Source organism: Mandrillus leucophaeus, unplaced genomic scaffold (genome assembly GCF_000951045.1).
Source record: "Mandrillus leucophaeus isolate KB7577 unplaced genomic scaffold, Mleu.le_1.0 Scaffold117, whole genome shotgun sequence".
NCBI classification, from domain to species: Eukaryota; Metazoa; Chordata; class Mammalia; order Primates; family Cercopithecidae; genus Mandrillus; species Mandrillus leucophaeus.
Window position 1 is genome coordinate 3,695,626 of NW_012099987.1, and position 22,673 is coordinate 3,718,298.

At 52.3% G+C, this 22,673-nt stretch overlaps 1 protein-coding gene across 2 annotated transcripts; it reads right to left on the bottom strand.

The window, feature by feature from the left end:
• Nucleotides 1–2,407: 2,407 nt before the first annotated feature.
• Nucleotides 2,408–22,385, bottom strand: LOXL4 (lysyl oxidase-like 4). 2 transcript variants are annotated; one of them, XM_012000684.1, is made up of 15 exons: nucleotides 22,179–22,385; nucleotides 17,336–17,644; nucleotides 16,627–16,805; nucleotides 15,558–15,763; nucleotides 14,015–14,053; nucleotides 13,653–13,872; nucleotides 12,699–12,882; nucleotides 12,367–12,521; nucleotides 11,502–11,669; nucleotides 10,295–10,457; nucleotides 8,279–8,522; nucleotides 7,074–7,189; nucleotides 6,280–6,416; nucleotides 5,778–5,889; nucleotides 2,408–3,695 (listed from the first exon to the last, which is right to left on the bottom strand). In XM_012000684.1, exons 2-15 carry the CDS (start codon nucleotides 17,610–17,612, stop codon nucleotides 3,625–3,627), a joined length of 2,271 nt encoding a protein of 756 aa, XP_011856074.1. In that variant the 5' UTR covers nucleotides 17,613–17,644; nucleotides 22,179–22,385; the 3' UTR covers nucleotides 2,408–3,624. The 2 variants fall into 2 exon arrangements, with proteins under 2 accessions (XP_011856074.1, XP_011856066.1); XM_012000676.1 differs by lacking the exon at nucleotides 22,179–22,385 and having other exon boundaries at nucleotides 17,336–17,646.
• Between the last annotated feature and the right edge of the window lie 288 nt (nucleotides 22,386–22,673).

The following is a 22,673-nucleotide window of genomic DNA, read 5'->3' on the forward strand; positions in this document are numbered from 1 at the left end:
CGATGACAAGCAGCCAGGATAAAATAAACACCTCTGGGCACTGAGAGATTTCCTAAAGGATGTGGACAAGTCAAAGCCATCAACTCAGGCTTTGTCCATCTCATATCTGCATTCTCAGTGTTTTTGGAAAGTAGTTCCGTGCTGAAGAAATGGTAGCACTAGACCTTAGGGTGCCGAGGTGGCAAGAAATAGTGGCTCATTGTGCTTTCAACTAGGGCAACAGCCTCATGTTTTAATGATTTAGTGCCCATGACAATGATGGATTATTAGCATTATCTAGAACATGGTGGAGTAGGGCTCTATTCAGATGTTTCTCAAATGACACTAGCCTTGGATCTTGATCCTTACCCAACTATGCCTGCTGCTATTGAGATATTATAGCCTTCTCCCAGTTCCTCAGCATTGTTTTCCTCATTCGTGGTCAGTTCTACTAGTGTCCTTTGTTCATGTTCAGTGACTCCATTCCAGATTTAAAGTTGTTCTCTTGACCCTCTCCACTAATACTTTGTCCAGGTGCCCCTCTCTTTGGCTTTTAGCAACAAGACTTCTGCTCTTTGTCTTTATGGAACAGACTTCTCTAAGATAGTTCTGTTTGAACAGTACGGCCCCATTTGAAAGGAAATGCAGGGAATTGTAGCCTGACTTCATACTGAATGGTATACCTCTGAGTTATACCTTTGCTCTATTTTGATTCTTCAAGGCCAAGAGTGACCTTGGGCAGTACAAAAGAGATGACTACTCCTGTCACTTGTCTGTGAGGATGCCTCTTTCTGGCTACACTTTAGCTTTTAAAGGCATTGTTAGTGGTAACATATAGCCCCATGTTTATTTCCCAGTTTTCTTGTAATCTTCATAATTTCAGTAACTTACTTTGGTTCTCATTCTAATGCTGTATGCTAGTAGTCTATCCTGTTTTTCAGCCAATAGTCAGCCACCTCTTTCAGATTTATCCTTATAACCAGACCCAGAGAAAGGATTTTTTTTTTTCACCTACACTTGAAAATTATGGAGTGTTGCTGCTTCTACCATTAGTAGAGAATGTGCTTTTTAGTTACATTATTCAAGCAGTTGGGATTGATGTATGCGAGCTGGAGGTAAGAGCTCCTGCTGTGACCCAGCACAGACTATATTGAGCTTTTCCAGATGGGAAATAAATCCTTGGGCACATCCAAGCCATGCTTTCTCAAGACGAGTTAGCTGGAGAGCACTCTGTAGCTGCCACTGGCGCCCTTGTTAAATACTCAGGAAGATAGCTAATGTACTCTGCTGTGCATATGTGTTGAACATCCAAATCTCAGGATTACCTGGAATTTAGTAGAAAAGTACATTTCCCATGAGTTCTGATATGCTCTTCATAGAGTGAAAGTCTTTGTAGAATAAAGGTAAGTTAGGCTTCTGAAGAGTAAGCTGACATTTTTAGCACCTTAGTGTCTCTGAGGCTAAAGTATACTGAGGTGAAAGTCTTCTGACATTTTTGGTTCTGCCTGGAATTTGGTGGTTGGTATTCTGTTAACATTCCTCATCTAGTTATAAGTCATGCCAGCCACCAGTCTTCCCATGTCCTTCCCTTTCAGCTCAGAGTTGTAACAGCACAACCCTTGTATGGCCTTTTCCAAGAATTAGAACTGACTGCACCTATCAAACGTGTGATGTGGCAGCAAGGCCGAGACCAGAGCCGGTGGCTGGCTGCCTGGCCTGCTTTTTTGGGCCCTCTTAGAAACTGAATCCAGCAAGCAGCGGCGGGTAACCTCCCTGCCTGAATCTAGTCATCAGTCACCACATGCTCCCCTGCTAGCTGCACATTCTTTCACAGACCATTAGCTGCATGTGTGAGCATAATGTTGTTACTGTTTGGGGGATGCTTGCTGGATCCAACAGGAAATCAGTCCTTCCCTTGTTTACCTAAACTGTCATGCCAAAATATAATGCTCCCTCTGCCTAATGAAGGAGACGAGGGAGTTGAGGAGAGGTAAGGTCGGGGAGAAGGAAGAAAGCACTTCTTTGTATTCACAGAGGGTTCCCCAGAACATGTCCCTTTTTACTCCCTAAGGAGGGGGTGGCTCTTGTGATGTGGTGGCTCTTGTGATGTGGTGGGGGTAGTGCTGTTGTAAATCTGCTCCATCTGCTACCATTTAGTTTGGCTTTGCAGCCTTGATTATAAAAGTTTACAATCCTCAGACTTTACCTTCTTGTCCCTATCGTTCACCCCTTAACCTTTCTGACCTGTGTTTCAGCTCTGAGCCTGGGGAGGCTGACTGGGAAGCAGACTTATGTCTGATTGGAGAAATGTAGATGGGCAGTCATGAAAAGCGTGTGTGCCCTGTGCATCCCAGGCCCTGGCTCTGTGGGAGGGAAAAGGGTAGGACTGTGGTTTTGGGGCGTGTACATAATCACAGCTGGTCTGGTCTTTGTAGCAGTCCATAATGAGCAACCTTTTTTGGCATTAGGGTGTCAGTCCTGTAAGGATCATCACTAAAGTTTGTCTCAGTGGAGAAAAGATCAAGAATCATGTCAAGAAGACCATGGGGTTTTATTCTACTTGAGCGAGAGAAATCACAGCCCCATCAAGCAGGAATGGTGGCCTTTCCCAGGTTCCATCCTTAACTACACTGACTGTTCCCCCTTCTGATTTCTCCATGGTCTTCTGTCTCTCACTCTGCCAGACTTGTTTTCATATCTCCATAGAGATGAGTAGCTTGTTTGATGTTCTTTCCACGGCAAAAATTTATTCAATGCAAAGTTCACTTCAGACACTTGGTTGGGACTTGAAGCTTAGACCAATCCTGAGATGCGTGGTGATCCTGAGAGATCAGACTGCCTGCCAGGTAAATCGTCCATATTTTTTCCTTGGCAGAGGCCCTGACAGGGCCTGGGATCCGTGTTACCTCAGCAGTCTTTCTGCTTGGCCTACTCTTGCTGCTCTGTAGGAAGGCCCTATCTGGCCATTTCTGTGAAACTTGCCCCTTCTCAAGCACTCAGTAACTGTTGGTGTTGGCCCATCAGGCAATAAGGGGATGCCCGAGGTCTGTGCTTCCAAGGATAATAGAAACACCCATGTGTGTGGTAGGATAAAGGTAAGGACACTAAAGAACAGAGTGTGAGAGGTGAGTTGTAAATAATAACAGATGAAGAAAGGATTGGATCCACCAGCTTCTCTGCCAGTTGTGATTTTGATACAAGTTGTGTTGCTTTGAGCTCCTAGCAGAGAGCTAACACTACCTGCTGTGTATTTTGGTACTGTGTCCTATACTCCTCCAAGACATTTGCAAAGCACCACTTAGATGGGGGACTGGACCATAGTCCATCCCTAAAGAACTGAAAGCTCCTGAACCCCGCATCTCTGTGGCAAGATTCAGGGATGACTGGGTTTCCTTATAGAAGAGGAGCTCAGCTGAGCAAAGCCCGGAAGCCATATTCCAGGCCCTTAGGGGGTAGGCCCAGTGCCACCCTGAAGAAGCAGTACCATCTGGATTGGTGATCTTGCCATCAAAAGGCTTCCTGAGCAGGTTCTTGGTGCCCCGTGGCACTGGCCCTTTTCCTCTGAGTTGGGACTGTGAAGGGCATGGCTCCAGTAAGCTGAGGTATCTGGTTATCGGCAGTAGCTAGGAGCGTGCAGTGAGGGCTTCAGATGAGGTTGTTCCTGAGACGGTGTTCTTGCTCCAGGGAGAGTTCTGCATTGGCTGGGTATGAATTTCCTGTGGGCCAAAGGAAAACAGGTAAGCAGCCAACCTTACCACAGCCTCATCCCTTCCCTGACAACTTATGTAGATCCACTCTGCCCAGCTCATCCTTTATATCAAGTCAGTCATGGCGTGGGCACAGACACCAGTCATTCTATAGAAATAGGCCTGGGACAGTTGTGTGGTTTCAGGAACATCAGGAAGAACAGGCTATTGACTGGAAAGGGCTGTGCTAGTTATTCTCCTTTGCCTCCCTCCCCAGGTTCGTTCTCTGCCCTTTTTTTCCTCTGTGCCCCAGAAAGCTGACCCCTAGCGATTACATCACTCTGGTTCCTTTGTCTTCTTTTTTTTTGTTTGAGTTGGGTCAATGGAAAGCAACAGCAGAAGGTCAGAGGGTGGAAGGAGAGAGGCCAAATATTCTTTCCCCTACTTCGGCCCTGTGGTTCTGGCAGTGATGGTCTTTGACTCCTGCTCCAGCTAGGTTCACCCTCCTTCACAACTCTGGCTTGCACCTGGCTGCAAAACAGCCCTTGCCCCTCTTCAAGCCTAAAGCAGGTAACAGTTTTCTACTTTATTTATGCTTGATATCTCAACACCCCTTGTTTCCTTATAAATAGTCCTTTAATTAAATAACCTCAGACTCTCACCCGAGTGTGCCTTCTGTTTTCTGCAGGGACCCTGTTGGGTCCTAAACACTGGCAAGATGACCTGCAGGACTGCATTATTTTTCTTGTCCTTGTCACTGCCTGGGAACCCTTGCAGCCTGATTCCAGCATTATGGAGGATCTGCTGTCTCCATGTGTGTAGACTTGGATTCTAGTTCCTGGTTCCTCTCAATATCCCTGTTTCATTTAAGTGGCAGCATAATCTACTCAGCCACACAAATTCAAAACCTTAGACTGTTCTTCCTCTTCTCATTTTCGTCCATCTGTTGCCATGGTTATTTTTTGAAAACCTAAATGATCTTTTGCCTCCTTGACTGAAATTTGTCAATAGTTCCCAGAAGCCCACAGGATAAAATCCATTATCTTAGAACTATCACAACCCTCCCTGCAAAAAGCTGTAGTACTTAGTAGGTTTGAAGTATACAGCCTCATTTTACAAAACAGAAAACTCAGGTCATGATTTCCTCACTGTCCTCCAGCTAGAAAGTGGTGGGACTGGATTCCGGAACCAGTGACACCTTCTGAAGCCCAGTCCTGTGCTCCTTCTTTACTCCTCCCATCTTTGACTTTGGCCCCTCCTTCAAAACTCAGCTCAAATACTACTTCTGTGAAGCTTGTGCTAGCCCCCATCCGGTTGCTTTCTGTCTGTGCTTGCTCAGCATTCAGTCCACACATTAGTAGTACTGGGGCTATTTGCATGTGTGCATACCTCATCTGACACTTACATTCCCAGTGTCTGGGGCACAGCGTTCAACACAACAGTGAGCCTTAATAAATGTTTGTTGACTGAATGAACAACTCTGCCCATCCCACCGCACATATGCAAGTATGGGTGTGAATGCACATCCCATAGCAAATATAGGCATTTTTAACCCTTGAAGATGGAGGGAGTCTTTACTGACAGGTAGAACAGCCCCTCTTCTCTGACCCCACTGGATGATGATGCTTCCTTTGACTGATGCTACCAATCCTTTAAGTGGCCCTGTTTTCCATGGTCCCCTTCTTGCAAGCAGTGATCACAGCTAGAGACAGCAACACAGAGCAAGAGGACTTCTACTTTTACCTGTGAGGCCCCTAACCCTAACTTCTACATGAAAGAGAAAGGAAAAATAATGGACTTGAAAATACTGACATGGCTTGAGGTGACAGGAAAGATTCTAGGACAGATTGGAAACTGAGTTTACAATCGAACAGCCTTAAGTGCACACAGGGATGTAGAAGATGTAGTTATTGGGTGAAGCCAATGGTCTGACCAGTTCTAGAAGTCTGCCTTGTAAGATGTCAAAGGAAATGCATCTCTCTTCCATCCATTGCCTTTTACAAACCACACACATACAAGTCACACACTAGAGTGTGGGAGCAGAGGGTACATTTACAGTCTTCCAGCTCCCTGAGCCTATACATGACTGGTTCCACAGTGGCTCGGAGTTACCTGTGTGGCAGTTGTGCAGCCAGACCCGATGCCCATCATACTTGCAGCGGCACTGTATCATATTGTTGGAGAAATCTGACTCTGCCACCTCATAGTGGGGGTTCACAATCACCTGGAGTGAAAGAGGGGACAACTGAAAATGGATGATTTGGTTTCTGAATGAGGTGACTGTGGCTGTGATAATCCCTTACATGTGTTTCTATTTGCTTCATTAATTCTTACAGTTACCCAGGAGGTAGGCACTGATGTTCCCATTTTACAGATAGGGACTGAGAAGTTCCAACTGAGAAGCTGATTTATCCAGTGTTCACTGAATCAGGACTTAAACCCAGGTTCGCTGGATCCAGCTTGAGTGTTACTTCCCTAATAGGACAGCTCCTTTTAGTGACAGGCCTGTCGGAAACCCTATATGGGAAATTCTCTCCCTTCATTTGCCCTCAGGGAAAGTTTTAGAACATCTGGAGGAAATTGGGCTCTGTAGGGAATCCCCCAGCCACCTTACCTGGAAGATATAGTTCCCAGGGCCCACGTCTGTGATATCCACCCATTGGCAATCAATGTCATGCCGGTAGGTGTCCCAGCAGCCTACAGTCACTCCCTGTTCCCCAAAGTTGGCACACGCGTAGCGCCGCTGCAGTCCTGTAAGGAAGGGGACAGCTTTTGAGACAGGACCAAGCACTCTGCTAGGTCTTTTATTTGCTTTACCAGTTCAGTGTCATCATGCCTGGTTCACAGATTAAGGACCGTCAGAGCTAGAATCTTGCTATGAATCCAGCACCATGACAAACCACATTTGTGACAAAGGTATGATTCATTTGATTCGTTTGACTGCTCCAGTGCAAATCCCTGTTGAACTAGGAACTGTGGTTGGAAGATTCCAACCCTCCTGTGCTAATTTATTTGTGCATCCGCCTATCCATCCTTCCAACCTTCCAAAGATCCGGTGTTTACCATGCAGTTCCTAAGGGTTAGGGACTGCGGGTATGCAGACAGGAAGCAGACAATGCTTGCCCTCCACGAGCTCAGAAGAGATAGGACAGGTCTGCAACTCTTCTCCAAGACAGAAAGTGCTGAGTGTTTTAAAAGAAGAACAATGTGTCTGGGGAATTCAGAGGAAGTAAAAACCTCCCGTGTAAGATTTCAGAAGGTAAGAAATTGCCTTGATTGCTAACTTTTCAAGCCAGGGTCTCCAGGTGCCTTGGGCGGCTGAACGGAGCAGAGAGAAGCTTGATCCCAAAGGGGCTGAAGAACATAACAAGAGGAGATGTTGGTAGGTGCTGACAGGAAACCACATACCTGTGGGGCAGTTTGTGTCCTCCAGACAGAAGCTGGCCTTGTGCCCCTCAGCCACCTTGGAGCCATTGAGAGTGAGGAGGTCGTAGTGGGTGAAGACCTCAATGCTGTGGTAATGCCTGCAGAAGGGATAGAGCTGTCAGTGCGGCAGCAACAGGAGAGAGGGTCCTCTTTGGAGGGGCTGGTAGGGAAGACAGGCACCAGGCCCCATCATGACCCGAGAGGAAAGTTATAATAGTAGGCAGTGCCCTTCTCCCTCCCAAACCCAAGATTAGTATGACACACAGCCTACTTTGTTGGCATCCCTGCCAGGCAGCAAGCACAGCTGCCCCTATCACCTAGGGTCTCAACCCAGGCAAGAGGTAGAAAAGCCCTGCCCTGGTCGCCTCCAGGAGGCTGGTGCCTGACAGCAAGGCCTGAACTGGAGGGAGAGGTGGGGCACCAGGTCTATGAGCAGCCTAGGAGCTGAGCTGCTGGGAAGAGGGTCCCTGTCAGCCTGAGACCAAATTGCTACCATTGTTTCCAATCCAGTTATAATGACAGCTGTGTTCATGCTACAGGGAAAGGTGGTTATTATCTCGGGTGAGACCAAGTCCCAAAGTCATTGCCCATTCCTCTCCACTTTCTCCACCCATGACTGTGTTCTGAAGAAAAAAAAAATGCTGCCTTTGTCACAGGCATTGTCTCTCCCTCTCTCTGGTCTGGAAGCTCCTGATAGGAAAGAATGTTCATTGTCCCTTTTTTAGTGCCAGTCTGTTCATGCTGTTCTTTGAGGGCCTTGCCTTGCTGCTGAAGGAACCAGCGAGCTTTTCCTGCAGAGCCAGCACCCTGGATGGGATGTCTATTTTGGGCCTCCAGGTTCCTGGGAGTCCCCACTTTACCTGGCTTCTGAAGGCAAGGCCTGTGATCCAACATAGGAAAAGTGTCAAATACCATTCTAACAGAACAAGTCTGCTGGCGGTGATGCCTCTGTGGGATGTTGCTGTGGGAAACAGACCCCACGGGCATCACTGACATAGTGAAGGCGAGAGCGATGGAGGGGCAGGTGGATGCCGCTGTCCTCACTGCCTCCTGCAGGCAAGGCCAGCAAGGAGAGCGCACACCCCTCCCAGGAAAGCTTGCCTGTGGCCAGGGAAGGACCAAACTGCTCCCTGGACCCTGCTTTTTGTTCCTAACCCTCTAGTGCCAAGGCATGGGCAGGCTCTAACCTGTGGCACTGGTGCCAAACCCAGCTCTCGCGTCCAGTCTTTGGACGAAAGTCTGTCCGGCCCAGGTTGTAGATCTGTGTGGAGAAGCGCAGTAGGCGCCGGTATCCATAGGGCCAGTCCATGTGATCCGCAGACTTGGAGAGGCAGTTCTCCTCGTGGGCACAATACAGCTGGCTGAGCGGGCGGTCCTCCAGGTAGGCTGTCTCCTGCACTAGCTGGGCGTTCATCACCAGGTCTGGTGCACCTGGGGCAGCAGAGGTCATGGCAGTGACTCAGAGGGTGGAAAGGCAGCCAGTCTTAATCTCCAGCACAGGGCAGGCTTGCCCCCAGATTAAACCCTCCGGGAGGACCCCACAAAAAAAGGGCAGTTTTAAGAGTCAGGAGATGGTGAGTTCTAGTAACAGTTAAAGGAAGTCTATCACCTTAACCTGGGAGGCAGCTACAGTGTCATGGTTAAGCTTGCTGGGTTTGGAGCCAGGCCACCTGGGTTCATTCTTGGCTTTCTGACTGTATAATTCACCAGCTGTGTAACTGCTTAACCATTTTGTCTCTCATTTTCATCATCTGTAAGATGAAGATAATAGTGATATTAATGTGATGACACCTGTAACATGTCTGGCCCACAGTAAACATGCGGATGAAGTAAGCTAGTATTTCTTTTGTAAAATGCTTTTAAGCCTGTAAAGTGCCTTTATGTAGCTTAGTTCATATAATCCTCAGAAAGCTCTGCTGATACCTAACTTGGATACTTTGCCTGTACTGTCACTAAAAATCATTATCACTAAAGTAGTCCTGGGCGGAAGTGAGGCCCTGCCACACCGCTGACCACAGCGTGCGTGCCACCTGGGCGGGCAGGCCGGCCGCAGCTTGCCCCAGGCTGGAGCCATCTGCTCCTGGCAGTTGGCCCTGTGGGGTCCTGTGGTATATATTGGAGACAGCCAGGAAGTGCCCACTGACAAAGAGTTCCTTAGGGAAAGAAGGCAAGCTTTCAGAAAGAATGAGAAGAGGGAAAGAAAGCAATGTGAAAAGCCAGGGAGGAAAAACAGGTGGTTATAGAGGCTGCAGGTTGGCTGGCTGTGCCCAGCTGTCATGAAGCATCCATCAAATGTGTTCAAGAAGAGAGCTGCCACTGTAGGCAGTGGAGCAGGGAGGGGTTCGAGGTTCCCAGGAAGGGGAGTTGAGTGGGGAGCAGTCTCCCCACGTGTTGGGAGGCCTTGGTGATAAGGAGACCCGTTCTGATGCCCCATCCCTGCAGGGGAGGGTCTGATGGATGGGCCCAGGGTTCTCACCAGGGTTCCCTGGACAGAAAGGAAGCCAAGAGCTCGCTGACAAAGGTTAAGGATGTCTTGGTGTTGAAATTTGGCCAAGAAGAACGTCAAGTGGCCACTTGGGTTGATGCTATCTGTAGCCTTTGGACCGGGTATAGTCCATCTTGGCACTGACCTGGTTGGGAGATGTCAGAGATGCTGCTGCCTTAAGAATCTGGGTTTGTGGGGCAGAGCAGTGCCACAGATGGCCTTGTCCCAAAACCTTTTGGGTAAATCCCACAGCTCAGGAAGAGAACACACAGCTGGGCATTGGCCCCAAGTGTGCTCATATTTGTATGTCCTCTACGACAGCTTTCAAACTGCTTTTCTGACTACAAACCACAGTAAGAAATACATTTTATGCTGTAACCCAGTACACACATAGTTCCAAGGAAAAACTGCCCTTGCTATGTCCTGTCCTGTTCCATTGTTTGAAACTGTTGTTCATAACCCAAAGTTGAAAACGGCCGTTCTGTGTCCTTGTGCTTTCTCATGTTCTCAGTGTTCTTTCTCACAGTAACTCCGTGAGGGGGCAGGGTATGGATCCTGATGGGACGGGTGATTGGGCCACACAGCTGGGAAATGGCAGAGCTGGTACGTTCATTCCCTCATGCTGCTGGCCATAGGCCTGGGACCAGCATGCAGGTCCTTCCCTGAGGAGGAGCACAGGCCTACCTGTCCCCAGCCCTGTGAGCCCTCCATCACTCACTGTCCATGCAGGAGACTCCAGCCAGGAAGCGCCCGCCGCCATGGGAGCAGTGCACCGGCCCGTGCCTCTGGCACTGCTGCAGGGCCAGCTCTCTGCCTGAGCAGCGCACCCCGCTCATCACCACCTCTTGGGCCCTCAGCATCCCCGACCAGTACCAGGTTTCCTAAGAAAACAGCCAGTGTCACCCAATCAGCGTGACTTTGGAGTCACCTCCTGACTCCCATCTGAGGTGTGGCCCCAGTCATACCACCCCCACCAGGTTGTGTCCAGCCTGGGCCCGAAATCTTTAGTGATGAGAACCCATATTCCCTGGGGCAGTCCATGACACATTTGGACCCTTCTGATGTTAGAAATCCCTTCCACGTATGGAAGTAAAAATCCACCCACCGTGGCTTCCACTACTAGCCCTATACCCCTCCCTCTTCCAGATGGCAGAGGAGGGTCCTGTTCCCCATTCTTCTGCCCGGGGGCTGTGCTCCCATTTCCCTAGCCGCTCCTCAAGTGGCCCAGATCGTCATTTGTGCTCAGGGTTGCCCAGTCCGCATTGTGCGGCAGCCCAGTGTGGGTGCAGGTGCAGAGGTTTCTCTTGCAGTCACGCCTTAGTCCTCTTGATTTTATTTTTTGACGTATTTTAGATCTATCCACTTATTTCCCCTGGACTGCCTGGTCCAGTCCAGCCTCATTTCTCACCTGGGCTACTACAGTAGCCTCCTGAGTGTGTTTCCTTGCATTCATGTGAGTCTCCACCCAACTGTTCTCCAAACAGCAAAGGAAGAAATCTTTTAAACATGTGGATTGCATGTGGATTGCAAGCTTTGAGTGATCTTGCCCCTGCCTCCTCTGCCCTCATGCTTGACAGCACTCTCTCCAGAGCCACTCTACAACCCCTGGCCCTGATCTCCTCAGCCGAGTCAAGCTTTCTCTGGCCACAGGGCTTTTGCATAAGCTGTTCATTCCTCCTCCCCCTTGTCTAACTTCTATTCATCTTTCCTGCAGACACAACTGCGTCCCTCATTGACCATTTCATTAAGGACTGTGTCTTCTTGTTCACCACATTGTTCCCAACACTCGGCATCATGTCAGCTCATAGTTTCACTCAGTAATGAATTGTCAAATGGGTAAAGAGGCAGCAGCTTTAGCACAGGAAGTTTTGGGCCTCAGTCCAGGGGGTGAGAGGTCATGCGGAAGAAACAACACAGGGACCTACCTTGTGGGCATGGATGGCAAAACCCAGGCCAAGCTGTCGGCAGGCCACCATGGCTTCGGTGAGCCCCCAGTTTTCACTGCACACACTCCCCCAGCGTGGGACCCCGTTCACCTCCACCTGCACCTCCAACAGCCCCTCCTCAGGGATGCGCCCACCAGCCAAGCGCACCTGCAATGGTGAGGGGTGTGTGAGGAGTGGGGTAGCCTTGCAGGGAAGAGCTCAGGGCTGTGAGCCTGGAGGGCTGCCCAGACCAACTCACTGTGTCGCCCTAGACAAGATAGTCCCCTTCTCTGCCTTGGTCTCCTCTGTAAGGTGAGGACAGTGTAGCAGGTAGTCTCTAATGTCCCTGCCTACTAGAGAAATCTGACTCGAAGTGCCTGGACCAGGGGCTCTTCCTCCTGCTCTGGCACTTGCCCTCCACCATAACGACAACTGGCAATTTGTCAAGGGCTTTCATGCCCCTCGCCTCATTCACAGTGACCCCCCGAGAGTGTGAACCCCGTTTTACAGAGGCACCAGCGACTTGCTCACAATCTACATTAGCACTGACACTGCCTTGAGCATCCCACACAGACTCCTCGTGCCAACAGCCCTGTGGCCGTCTTTCCCAGGCACCTTCTTTCTCAGCTTCACAGGGGACCCGAGACAGGTGTGGGAGAGCACATCCATCTGCAGAGCCCCTGTGACCTCTGACATTTCGGAGGGGCTGCAGCCAGGCCGGCTGTAAGGGAAGGAGACTGGTGCCCAAAGCAGAAGCACTAGCCGCTTCTCGTGGACCTCTCCTCGCTAGCTTGATGTGGTGTCCTGGGGGCTCCCCAGGGTTTCCCGGTCCCCAGCCTGAGGCCATGCTCAGACCCAAACTCACCTGATTCTGAAAGCCCATGTTAGGGACGTTGCACCTGACAGCAGCATCATTCTCATGTTGACAACCATTCTGGGACCCTTCTAGGGCAGGGCAGTCGCTGAGGGTCCGCTCATACCCCCTGCAGCGCACCTCACTCAGGTGGATGGGCCCTAGCCCTAGACAGGGAGAGAGGTGCTGTGTGCAAGGCTCCATCTCCGTAACCCTGCACTTGTGGCTTCCCGTTCACAGAGGGGGAGAATTTTCTGTCCTGGCCCTGTCACCCCCAGGCCGTCCAGACATGGACCAGTGGCATACCCAGGCCTTCTCACCCCTCCCCAGGCCACCTCACTCACCTTGGCCCAGCCGGGCCCCAAAGAGGGCCTCCCGAGCAGAGCCAAAGCCCAGCTGACGACACACGACACTGGCAGAGATGAGGTTCCACCTGTGGTCACAGACCGTGCCCCACTGGCGGTTCACGAGCACTTCCACCCGGCCCTCGCCCACCTGGGCCCCAGAGCGCAGGCGCACCCTCAGCTCCTGCTGGGAGAAACCTGCTTCAGGGACGGCTGAGGAGGAGGCAGCCAGCAGGGGCTGAGCCACCACAGCAGAATCCCAAACGGGACTCCTTCAAGCTCCATGGCGGTGGCCAGAGCCAAGGGTGGGGAGTTCCAGTCCTGCCTCTGACCTCCTATAGCTGTCACCCTGAATAAGCTGTTTTTCTTGAGCTCCATTTCTTCAATAACCAATCACCACCACAGCCTCATCAAGGATGTCATCTCAAGTGTGGCGCTGAGGCGTCTGTACCACCTCACGAGGCCACCCCAGTGTGGCGCTGAGGCGTCTGTACCACCTCACGAGGCCACCCCAGTGTGGCGCTGAGGCGTCTGTACCACCTCACGAGGCCACCCCAGTGTGGCGCTGAGGCGTCTGTACCACCTCACGAGGCCACCCCAGTGTGGCGCTGAGGCGTCTGTACCGCCTCACAAGCACTTGCTGATCTCCTCTTTATAACAGAGGAGCAGGCTCAGGCTCAGTACTGGCCCTCAGCGGGATGTAGTTAGGATTTAATTACTGTTTTTACGGTCACCTTCTATTCAAGGCGGGTGATGTCAGCTTTCCATTTATGGTAGGGCTATATATGATCCTTTTAAATACATTCCAAGGTTCTACAGTTCTGTGATTCACTCTCCTCCTCCCAGTCTGGTTCCTCTCGCCTGCATGTCCTGGACCTCCCTGCACCCCTCACCAGGCAGGGTCCCACCCGTGCCTCCAAGCTGTGGTGTGGGTGTAGGGCCCCCAGGGCTCACCTCTGCCTGGGACCCTTTGCGTTGTGGCTTTGTCATCGGTGGGCGGAAGCGAGGCCCTGCCACACAGCTGACCACAGCGTGCATGCCACCTGGGCAGGCTGGCTGCAGCTTGCCCCGGACTGGAGCCACCTGCACCTGGCAGTTGGCCATGTGGGGCTCTGTCCCCAGGCAGGTGACCTGGTGGATCCAGAAGGAGTTCTTATTCGTCAGGCTCTTCAGCCTAGAAGACAACGGAGATTGAAGGTGGAGGAAGGGCTGAGGGAAGAGCTTCAGGACTAAGGCAGGCCAAGGTAGAAAGGAGGGGATAGAGGCCCTTCATGCCACACCCTGTTGCTTCCTCCCCCTAGGGTGCTGCTCCTCACCTAGATTTAGGGTCCCTCATCTTCAGATCCCAGACTTTCCTGTTATGGGAGAAAACAGATAGGAGATGGAAGGGGTGTGGAAGTCCCACCCCCTGCCACCTGGTTCCTCATAGTTGTCCTTAAGTTTGCACAGGACTTTACGTTTGTAAACTTGTTCATAAATCTTATTTCAATGCTGAGTTTCACAGCAGCCCTGATGGGGTGGCCACCTCACAAATAACAATTTTACAAGGAAGGCAAGCAAGGTCCCTCAGCCAGGCCTAGAGTGGGGACAGGCGGATCAAGCTTGCCCTCTCCCAAATCCAGAGGAAGGGGAGCATTTAGGGAGGGCCCAAGAGAAGGGGCCCTCTGGGGACAGGTGGGAGGTGAAGGCCTTGCTAGTGGGGGCGGCCCCAGAGACACCCAGGCTATCATCAGGCCTGCCCTCCTCATGGGTGGCAGGCGAGTCAGCGAGACCTAGGCGTGCAATTACCAGGCAGGGGGAGTCGGGCTGCATCCCAGGATCCCCAAGGATGGAGCCAGGGACTGGCCACCACCCATGTTTCCTCAGGACAGGGGTCCTCTAAGTCAAAGACACAAGGACACTGCAACAAGGGCCTTCTAACCCTTTAGGGAAGCAGGATCAAACTGATTGGGGTAGATGAAGCAGATGACTCACATGTACTATGGGAGATTTCTCCCTTGATGAGAAACACAAGTCTTCCCTGACACGGATCTGGCAGAACCGTGACTGTGGCTGTCGTTTACTGGTTGATGGAATCAGCTGTGACAGTTCAGCCATGTTTCTGACAATATTTTTATGTCTCCTCTCTCCAGGCCCCCACCCCATGCCTCGCTTACACGCAACCCAGTCACAGCCTGGCTTGGACCAGAGCTGAGGAAATTCATGAGGGAAGAGTTGAGATATTCACAGTGGAATTGAGGATGGAGGCCCAGAGGCCCTCCCCAAAGCCCTAAAACCAGTCACTGGCTGAACTGAGGCCAGAACAGTTTGTCTAAACTCTACATGTGGGTGTCACTGAAAGTATCTGCAGGGAAGTCTAGGGTTTTAACCAGGGACACTCAGTTTTGTGTTCGATTGTTTTCACGGGGCCGGGACGGAGCGCGCATTCTGTGTACCTAGTCAGTTCTGTTTACATAATTCAACAGTGCAGTGTTTACTTTCTGACTGTTTCTAGGTATTTCCCAGGATCCTAAAGGTCCTCCTCATTCACTTTCCTATTTATTATTCTGAGGCCCCCATGAAGCAGGAAATCTGGGCACATTCCTCAGTAGGGCCTGTTTTCTCTCCCCCAGTCCCAACACCTGCTGGATGTCCTGCCACAGACAACACCACTGCCACTCAGTCCTCACTGGACTCTGCGAGGTCCCACATGCCACACACATCACACACTCACCTGTGTGCACACTTACTTGCCCCTTACATGAGTCCACACTCAGGCTTATGCACACACCCTACATCGCATGCAGGCACATGCACACGCACTCAGCCCCTGCCCCACAACCCTGCCTCCTGTGGGGCTTACACCAGCCGCGCTCCTACCTGTAGTAGTGGCTGTCGACAGGCACCTCGCTGGGGAAGCCCAGCATCCCGCACACCACCCTGCTGTTGTTCATGGTCCAGCCCTGGTCACACACCTGCCGCCAGTGGCCCTCATACTTCACCTCCACGGCTCCCTCGGTCACTGGGCTATGCTGCTTGGCACTGGCAAGGATGGGCTTGAGCCGCACCTCCTCCAGCCGCCGGCCCTGCAGGGTGCACAGTCACCTGTGGGCCTCGGGACTCCCCGCTGCAGATCTTCATGCAGAAAGGCTGGGGCTTGGAGCTTGTAGAGACCATCCCACCCAGCCCCATCATTGAACAGGCCAGGAAACTGAGGCCCAGAGAAGGGGAGGCATTATCAAAGGCCACAGAGTAAGTGCAAGGCAGAACCTCAGCTTGTCTAAGCCCTTTCCCTCAGTTCCTTGAATTTGTCCAACTGGAGAGAACTAGGCAGATCTGGCCCTCCCTGGGATCAGGATGGGAGCCCTTGGAGTTTGGGAGGCTTCTGCTGGGCATGGAAGGGCCTTCTCTGTGCCACCCTGAGAGCGCTGAGATGGGCATAGACCAGCCACTTGAGACCATAGCAGGATCCTTTGGCCCATAAGACCCCCCAGCCCTAGCCCTGGGATGACTTAGACCAGTACAGAGTCCCCTTCACAACGTATTTCAGTGACCAGCTGTCCTGAGGCTGGAGGCTGCCTGGCAGCAGAGCCCTGCCCGCTCCTGTTTGGTTTGGGCTGTTTTTAGCTCAGGGTTGTTTGTGCTGGGAAGAGGCAGCAATTGTGGCCAGGCCTCGTGGATGAGGAAGCCCCTTACCCCACTGCGGTCTCCCTTATGGGAGCAGCTTCTGTGATTCCCAGTGGGGTCAGCTCTGGTCCTCTGGCCTGCCTTGCCTCAGGCTGGGGCCCTCTATTTATGCACCTGCTGCAGGGCACACTCAGGAATCGGGGCCCCATGCTCAGTGCAAACTGCACCCTTTCCCCTTGCTCCTGTAGGCCCACCTTCTGGGAGGCTCTCTGTCCTCTGACCCAGCCCTTGGCTCAGACCAGAGCCTGAACAGCCCCCTCACCTGGGGCCCAAGGGCATTGGAGACGGTTTCAGAAAGGTAGCCACGATGGCGCCTGGGGTGGCATATCACCCCTACGTCTTCAGAGTGACTGCAGTCACTGACACCCCAGCCATTAGACCTGCACTGGTCCAGGGAGCTCTCCGTGCCCACACAGCGCACATTGTCCAGCCAGATGGGTCCTGTGGAGTGGGGGTGATGCTCAAAGATGGCACAGAGAGGCAGGTCACAGGCTCTGCCTCCTGCATAGGATCCCACACTTACCAAGTTACCTCTTCCAAACCCTGGGAGAAAGTGGCAGAGAGGAGGAAGGTTGGGTCTCCTGGGGAATTCGTATTTATAACCCTGCCTGCTACCTCGTTTGGGCACTGGGTCTTAGAGAATCTGTTTTTGGAAAATGCCAGGTAGCTGTAGGAATCAGACCTACCCATTTGCCCATTTTTTCATTCAACATTCTCTAAGCACCCACTGTGTGCAATTGCTATGTTCAAGGAACTTGGAGTTTGGTGGTGGTGACGGCGGTGGCCTTATCACAGGAGAGAATGGGAGGGTGGGAGCAGGGGCTCTGTGCAGCTGAGGCACTCAGGAAATGCCTTGTGGAGGAGGTCACGTGAGCAGGGTATCAAAGGATGGGTGAGTGTCAGTGAGCCCAACCCAAGAGAAGACTGTCACCATCTCCTTGCCACCCCGCTGGGCGGCACCAGTCACTCACCCTCCCCTTGGCCATACTTGGCACTGTGGGCCCAGGTCAAGGCAGCTTCGAAGCCCAGCTGGCGGCAAGCCACCGTGGCCTCCTGGAGAGCAAAGCTGTCATCACACACGGTGCCCCACTGGCCCTGGTGCAGCACCTCCAGGCGGCCCTCCTCTGGCTTGCTCTCTGGGCCCACCAGCCGGAGCTTGGTGGTGCCCAGTGACTGTGGCCTGCTGGGAGGCGGCTGGCCTAGCAGCAGCAGGAACAGGGAGAAGGTGGCTGGTGGGGACCACGCCATGGTGACTTCAAGGACAGCTGAGGCCAAGATACCTGAGGAATGAGTAAACATGACAGTGATCACCACCTCTACCCAGATCTCAGGCCTCTTCAGCAATTTGGCAGCTCCTGGCAAGACAAACGAAAGAAGACCCCCCGAGAGAGAGACAGAGAGAGAGAGAAAGAGAGAGAGAGAGGGAGTGTGTATGTGTGCATGCATAGTGGCATTAATTGAGTCTGGGCCAGTTTAGCTGATTTGGTTCAAATCCACCACATTCGCCATGCGACCCTGAGGAAGTTTAAGCTTAACCTCACTGAGTCTCAGTCTCCTCATCTGTAAAATGGGGATAGTAATCTCCATCTCACAGTGTTGTTGAGTGTTAAATAAAACAGCGTAGGGAAAGTGCTTAGCAAAGTCCTAGCGATGGCGAGTACACAATAAACAGCCGCTCTTACATACCTAAAGTCTTATGTGTAGGTAGACGAGGTCACCCACCCTTTGAGTCATGGGGGAGCCCCCAGGGTGCCCTCAGGTCAAGACTATCTACCCCAGGGGCACTGCCACCACCTTCTGATGTTCCTAGCACCCTAATCAAATGTGTGAAATGTTGCCTTCACCCTAGAAGGCACATGGAAGGCTGGAGCAGAAAGGGCTGAGGGCATCGAGGACTCCACCACTCATTGGCTGTGTGGGTTGGGCAAGTCTCTTCACCTCTCTAAGTCCTGACTGTCTCGTTTTCCTTTTTTTTTTTTTTTTTTTTTTGAGACAGAGTCTCGCTCTGTTGCTCAGGCTGGAGTGCAGTGGTGCAATCTCGGCTCACTGCAACCTCCGCCTCCCAGGTTTAAGCAATTCTCTGCCTCAGCCTCCCGAGTAGCTGGGATTACAGGTGCCCACCACCATGCCCAACTAATTTTTTTGTATTTGTAGTAGAGACGGGGGTTTCACCATCTTGGCCAGGCTGGTCTTGAACTCCTGACCTCGTGATCCACCCGCCTCAGCCTCCCAAAGCGCTGGGATTACAGGCGTGAGCCAGCGTACCCGGCCCTGACTCTTTATTTCTAAAGTGAGGAGATGGAACCACATATCATCTGATCCCTCCTGCAGCTTGGATAGCCTATGATAGCCTCGCATCCATCTAGGTGTATGATTCATGCAGATTCAATACACATTTTTTGAATACTTGCTTCAGGCCAGGTGCTGGGACACAGAAATGAAGACATCAAACACCCTCCCTACCTTCATGAAGCTCAAGCAAGAAGAATTAGGGAAGCCTTTCAAAGAAGGGACGCTTAACCTGAGCCTTATTGGGCGAATAAGATTCTCCCAGGTGAGAACAGGGGCATTCAAGGTAGAGAGAAGAGGACTAGGAAAGAGGGAAAGAGGTGAGTTTGTGCAAGAGCAGGAAGTGCCCTTCTCTTACCCCAGACTACAGTGTAGGGGCTTGGAGGAGAAAGAGATGGAGGGACGAGCTGGGGCCAATGATCAAGGGCCTTGTGTACCACACAGAGGGTTTGCCTTCATCCTGTAGGAAATGAGGGGCCAGCGGAGGGTTTCAGGCAGTAAACAGAGAGGGCCTCTGTCTCCAGGAGGCTGTAATCAGATGTTCTTTGGGTCCTTAGAGAGAGGATGAGGCTGGGGGCAGTTCCTCTCCCCCTCACACAGCAGCCTTGGTCCTGGGACCAGCAGGTGGAGAAGGGCGTAGAGGAGAGAGTCACAGCTGGTTAGAGCTGTCCGAGACCTCTGGAGCCACCAAAGCTGAAGCTCCTTCACCCCGAGGCTCTGCTGCTGAGGGGAGCTGAGGCCAACCTGGACCGGGATGGAGAAGACGGGCTAAGAAAGCTCATTCTGATGAGACCTGCCTCTTCCACGGCCATGGGGGAATCATGCAGCTCATCCGCTTGAGTGGGAAGGCTCTCACAGGCCCCTGCCACTCTCACTTCCATGCATGGCATCTGCCCCACTCCCTCTCAACAGCCTTGGCCAGCAGGACCGGGCGGAGTGGGCTCCTAAAAGTGCACCAGACAAGTTCTGGGAATGAGGCTCCACGGGAGTGGGGATGTGCTGTGTCCCCAGTGTCCAAAATAGTGTCAGGTGTGTAGGTGGCACTCATTCATATCTGTGGTTGCATGGGTGGGAGGTGGCAGCACAGTGCTTGAGAGCACAGGCTGGACGGTCAGACTGCTGGGGTTCAAATCCTGCCTCCACCAGTTCACTTCTAAGTGATCTTGGGCCAGCGATTTAGTTTCTCCCTGCCTCAGTATCTCCCTCTGAAAAGTGGGGATAATAATAGCAACTATCTCATAGGATTTTTGTAAAGATTAAATGAAGAAACATTAAACCCTTAGAAGAGCAAGCATTCAGTAACAATGAATTATTATTATTATTGAGATGGATTTTTGCTTGTCACCCAGGCTGCAGTGCAATAGCACAAACTTGCCTCACTGCAACCTCCGCCTCTCGGGTTCAAGGGATTATCTTGCCTCAACCTCCCAAGTAGCTGGGATTACAGGCATTCGCCAGCACGTGCAGCTAATTTATTTGTATTTTTAGTAGAGACAGGGTTTCACCATGTCGGCTCTTGAACTCCTGACCTCAGGTGATCCACCCATCTTGGCCTCCCAAAGTGCTGGGATTACCAGCGTGAGCCACCGCACCGGCCAACAATGAACTATTATTAACAGCTACTGTGAGAGCTATGATAGAACCATTGGTCTAGATTGGTCCCACCTCCTCTCTATACAAAGAGGGAAATGGAGGCCACGTCCGATCTCAACTGCAAGTCTTTGGTAGTCCTCTCTGCAGCATTCTCTAGATTTGCCCTTTTTCCCTCCACGCACACTACAGAGCCTAGATGCTCCCCTCTCCACTCCCTGAGACTGTGTAGGGGCTGCCTTCCCATTCTCACCTCTGCAGCTCTCCCCCTCTGACCCCTCCCACACTTCCTTTCCAGACTGAAACACTGTCTTCTGCATGTCAGGGCCTGTGGGGGCTCCCAGCTGGCTGTCCCACGAGCAGAGTGCTCTCCATTGTTTCCCATTCCCTCCTCCGTGCTCCGCGGAAGAGGAGGTAGATAGCCAGGGACTGAGCCAAACCACTCCCCAGATGGCAAGAAAGGATGAGATGGATCGGGCTCAGGTCCCTCAGCTGCTAGGACCCAGTGGTCACACTGGGTCTCGGCTGAGTGATGACCACACCTCCTCTGCTACCCCCAGGAGTCAGGAAGCTCCTATCTCTGCCACCAGATTGTGTCTGGTGTCAATTGTTTTCCTTTCTCTGAGTCTCAGCTGCAAAACCTGTAAAATGAGGGGGTGGCACTTGAGGGTCCCTCTATACAACATGCTCTGATGGGGCCCAGCGTAGGCTGGGCAGGTCTGCTGTTTGACTCGTGGCTGAAGTCCGCGCCACGCTGAGGAGGTCTTATTACAGGCTGTGGACAGCCCCAGGCCAGCAGCTCCTTCCTCTCCAAGGGACCAACCTGAGGGCACAGGAGGGCTTCCGCTGTAGGACCCTGGGGTCTGGGCCAGGGAAGCTGCCTTCCATGAACGCTGCTGGAAGGTGGGGGGATGGCAGCGGGAACCAAGAGTCAGATGCAGGGAGAGCCCCTCTTATCGGCCTTCCTGCCCACTATAGGCCCCCCAGAGCTTTTGCTCACACCAAATTATAGCCTTCATCTCCCAGCCTCCAAGCCTTTGCTCTCTCTGTTCCTTTCCCTCTAAGATTGTTAAACTCCTACACATCCCGCGGCACCAGCTCAAATGCCACCCCCTCCATTAAGCCCTCCCACAAAGCCTTCCACAAAGCACATTGTGTGTTTGCTTCCTGACGCCACAACCAGACTGCACCTATCTGTTCCCCTAGCACTGAGCACAGAGAACCAAGCTGTGCATCCTCCCTCAGAGAAGGAAGCAGCCTCAAAAGTGGCCGTTACTTTCCCAAATGGAGGAGAAGGGGACAGAGGAGGGAAAGAAGGTGGAGGGGAAAGAGGAGGGGAGGGAAGTGAGGATAATAATTACACATTTAAAAATACAGATTAAATACTTATCTCCATTTTACAGACAAGAAGATAAGGTCCAGGGAAGTCAGGTAACTTGCCCAGCCAGGATTCAAACCCAGGCAGCCTGGCTAGACGCCGGGCTCTCAAAACCACCAAGAATGAATGTTGGAAGAGTGGGAAGAGGAAAGGAAGGCAGGGAGCAGACTGAAATTCCACCGTGTTCTGGAGGATTTATGACCCAGGCCCTGATGTGAGGGCACTGCGCAGGGTGCTCTTCGCTGAATGCCACCGAGTGACAGATCCAAGACCTTGCCAGCTTGAGGCACAGAGGCACCTGCTCCAGGTGTGCCAGGAGATGCTGGGACCTGGCCTCACCTAGCACAGGTAGGGAGGGCTGGAAGACAGCAAATGCCTGTATTCAAGAGAGAGCATGGGGGGTGCTGTCCTGAGGGCGCAGCAACTTTGGGATGGCTCATCTCTTCTCTGCAGTTCGACAGCTCTTCTCAGCAGCCTCCTCTCAGCCCTGTGGCCTCCCCGGGGTTACCGACTCTGTGGACCTGAAGCAGTGCCAACAAACGGTCTCTGAGCTGTACCTGTCCGGGCTAGGAAAGGGGGGGCTCAAAGTCTTCTGTCCCCTTCCCTGCCGTGTTTCTGTCACACGCCGACCCCCAACATAATCAGCTCCGGTCTGGATAGTTGGAGAGCCCAGATCAGCCCTGGCTCTTTGTCCCCCAAGTCATAAGTGTGACATCTGAACCCGCCTTGCCCCTTCCCTGTCTCCTCCCTGGGAGAAGGTGGAGCAATGGTTACACACGCCACAAACAAGACATGCAAGCACCCCTGAGGCCTGGGCGCACCACTCAGGGCGGGCCTTGGGCCAAGCTCCCAAACGTGGTTACTTGTCCAGTTGGAAGCAGGTTGGTGAGCGACTGGAGGGCTGGGCTGAGCGACCCTAGGCCCAGTCTCCACGAACCCTCAGAGGCCTGCAGACCCACAGAAAGACAGAAGGACAGACGGGACAGCAAGAGGCAGACCAAGAGGCAGACGCGGGGCCAGGGGCCAGGGGCCAGGGGCCAGGGCCAGGCCAG

Bases quoted from the DNA above. Each gene is read 5' to 3' on its own strand.
- LOXL4 (XM_012000684.1), bottom strand. From the start codon at position 17,612: ATGGCGTGGTCCCCACCAGCCACCTTCTCCCTGTTCCTGCTGCTGCTA. The intron at 16,806-17,335 runs GTGAGTGACTGG...CCCACTCCACAG, and splicing joins CAAGTATGGCCAAGGGGAGG to GACCCATCTGGCTGGACAAT. The intron at 8,523-10,294 runs GTGAGTGATGGA...CTGCTGCCCCAG, and splicing joins TGGAGTCTCCTGCATGGACA to GTGCACCAGACCTGGTGATG.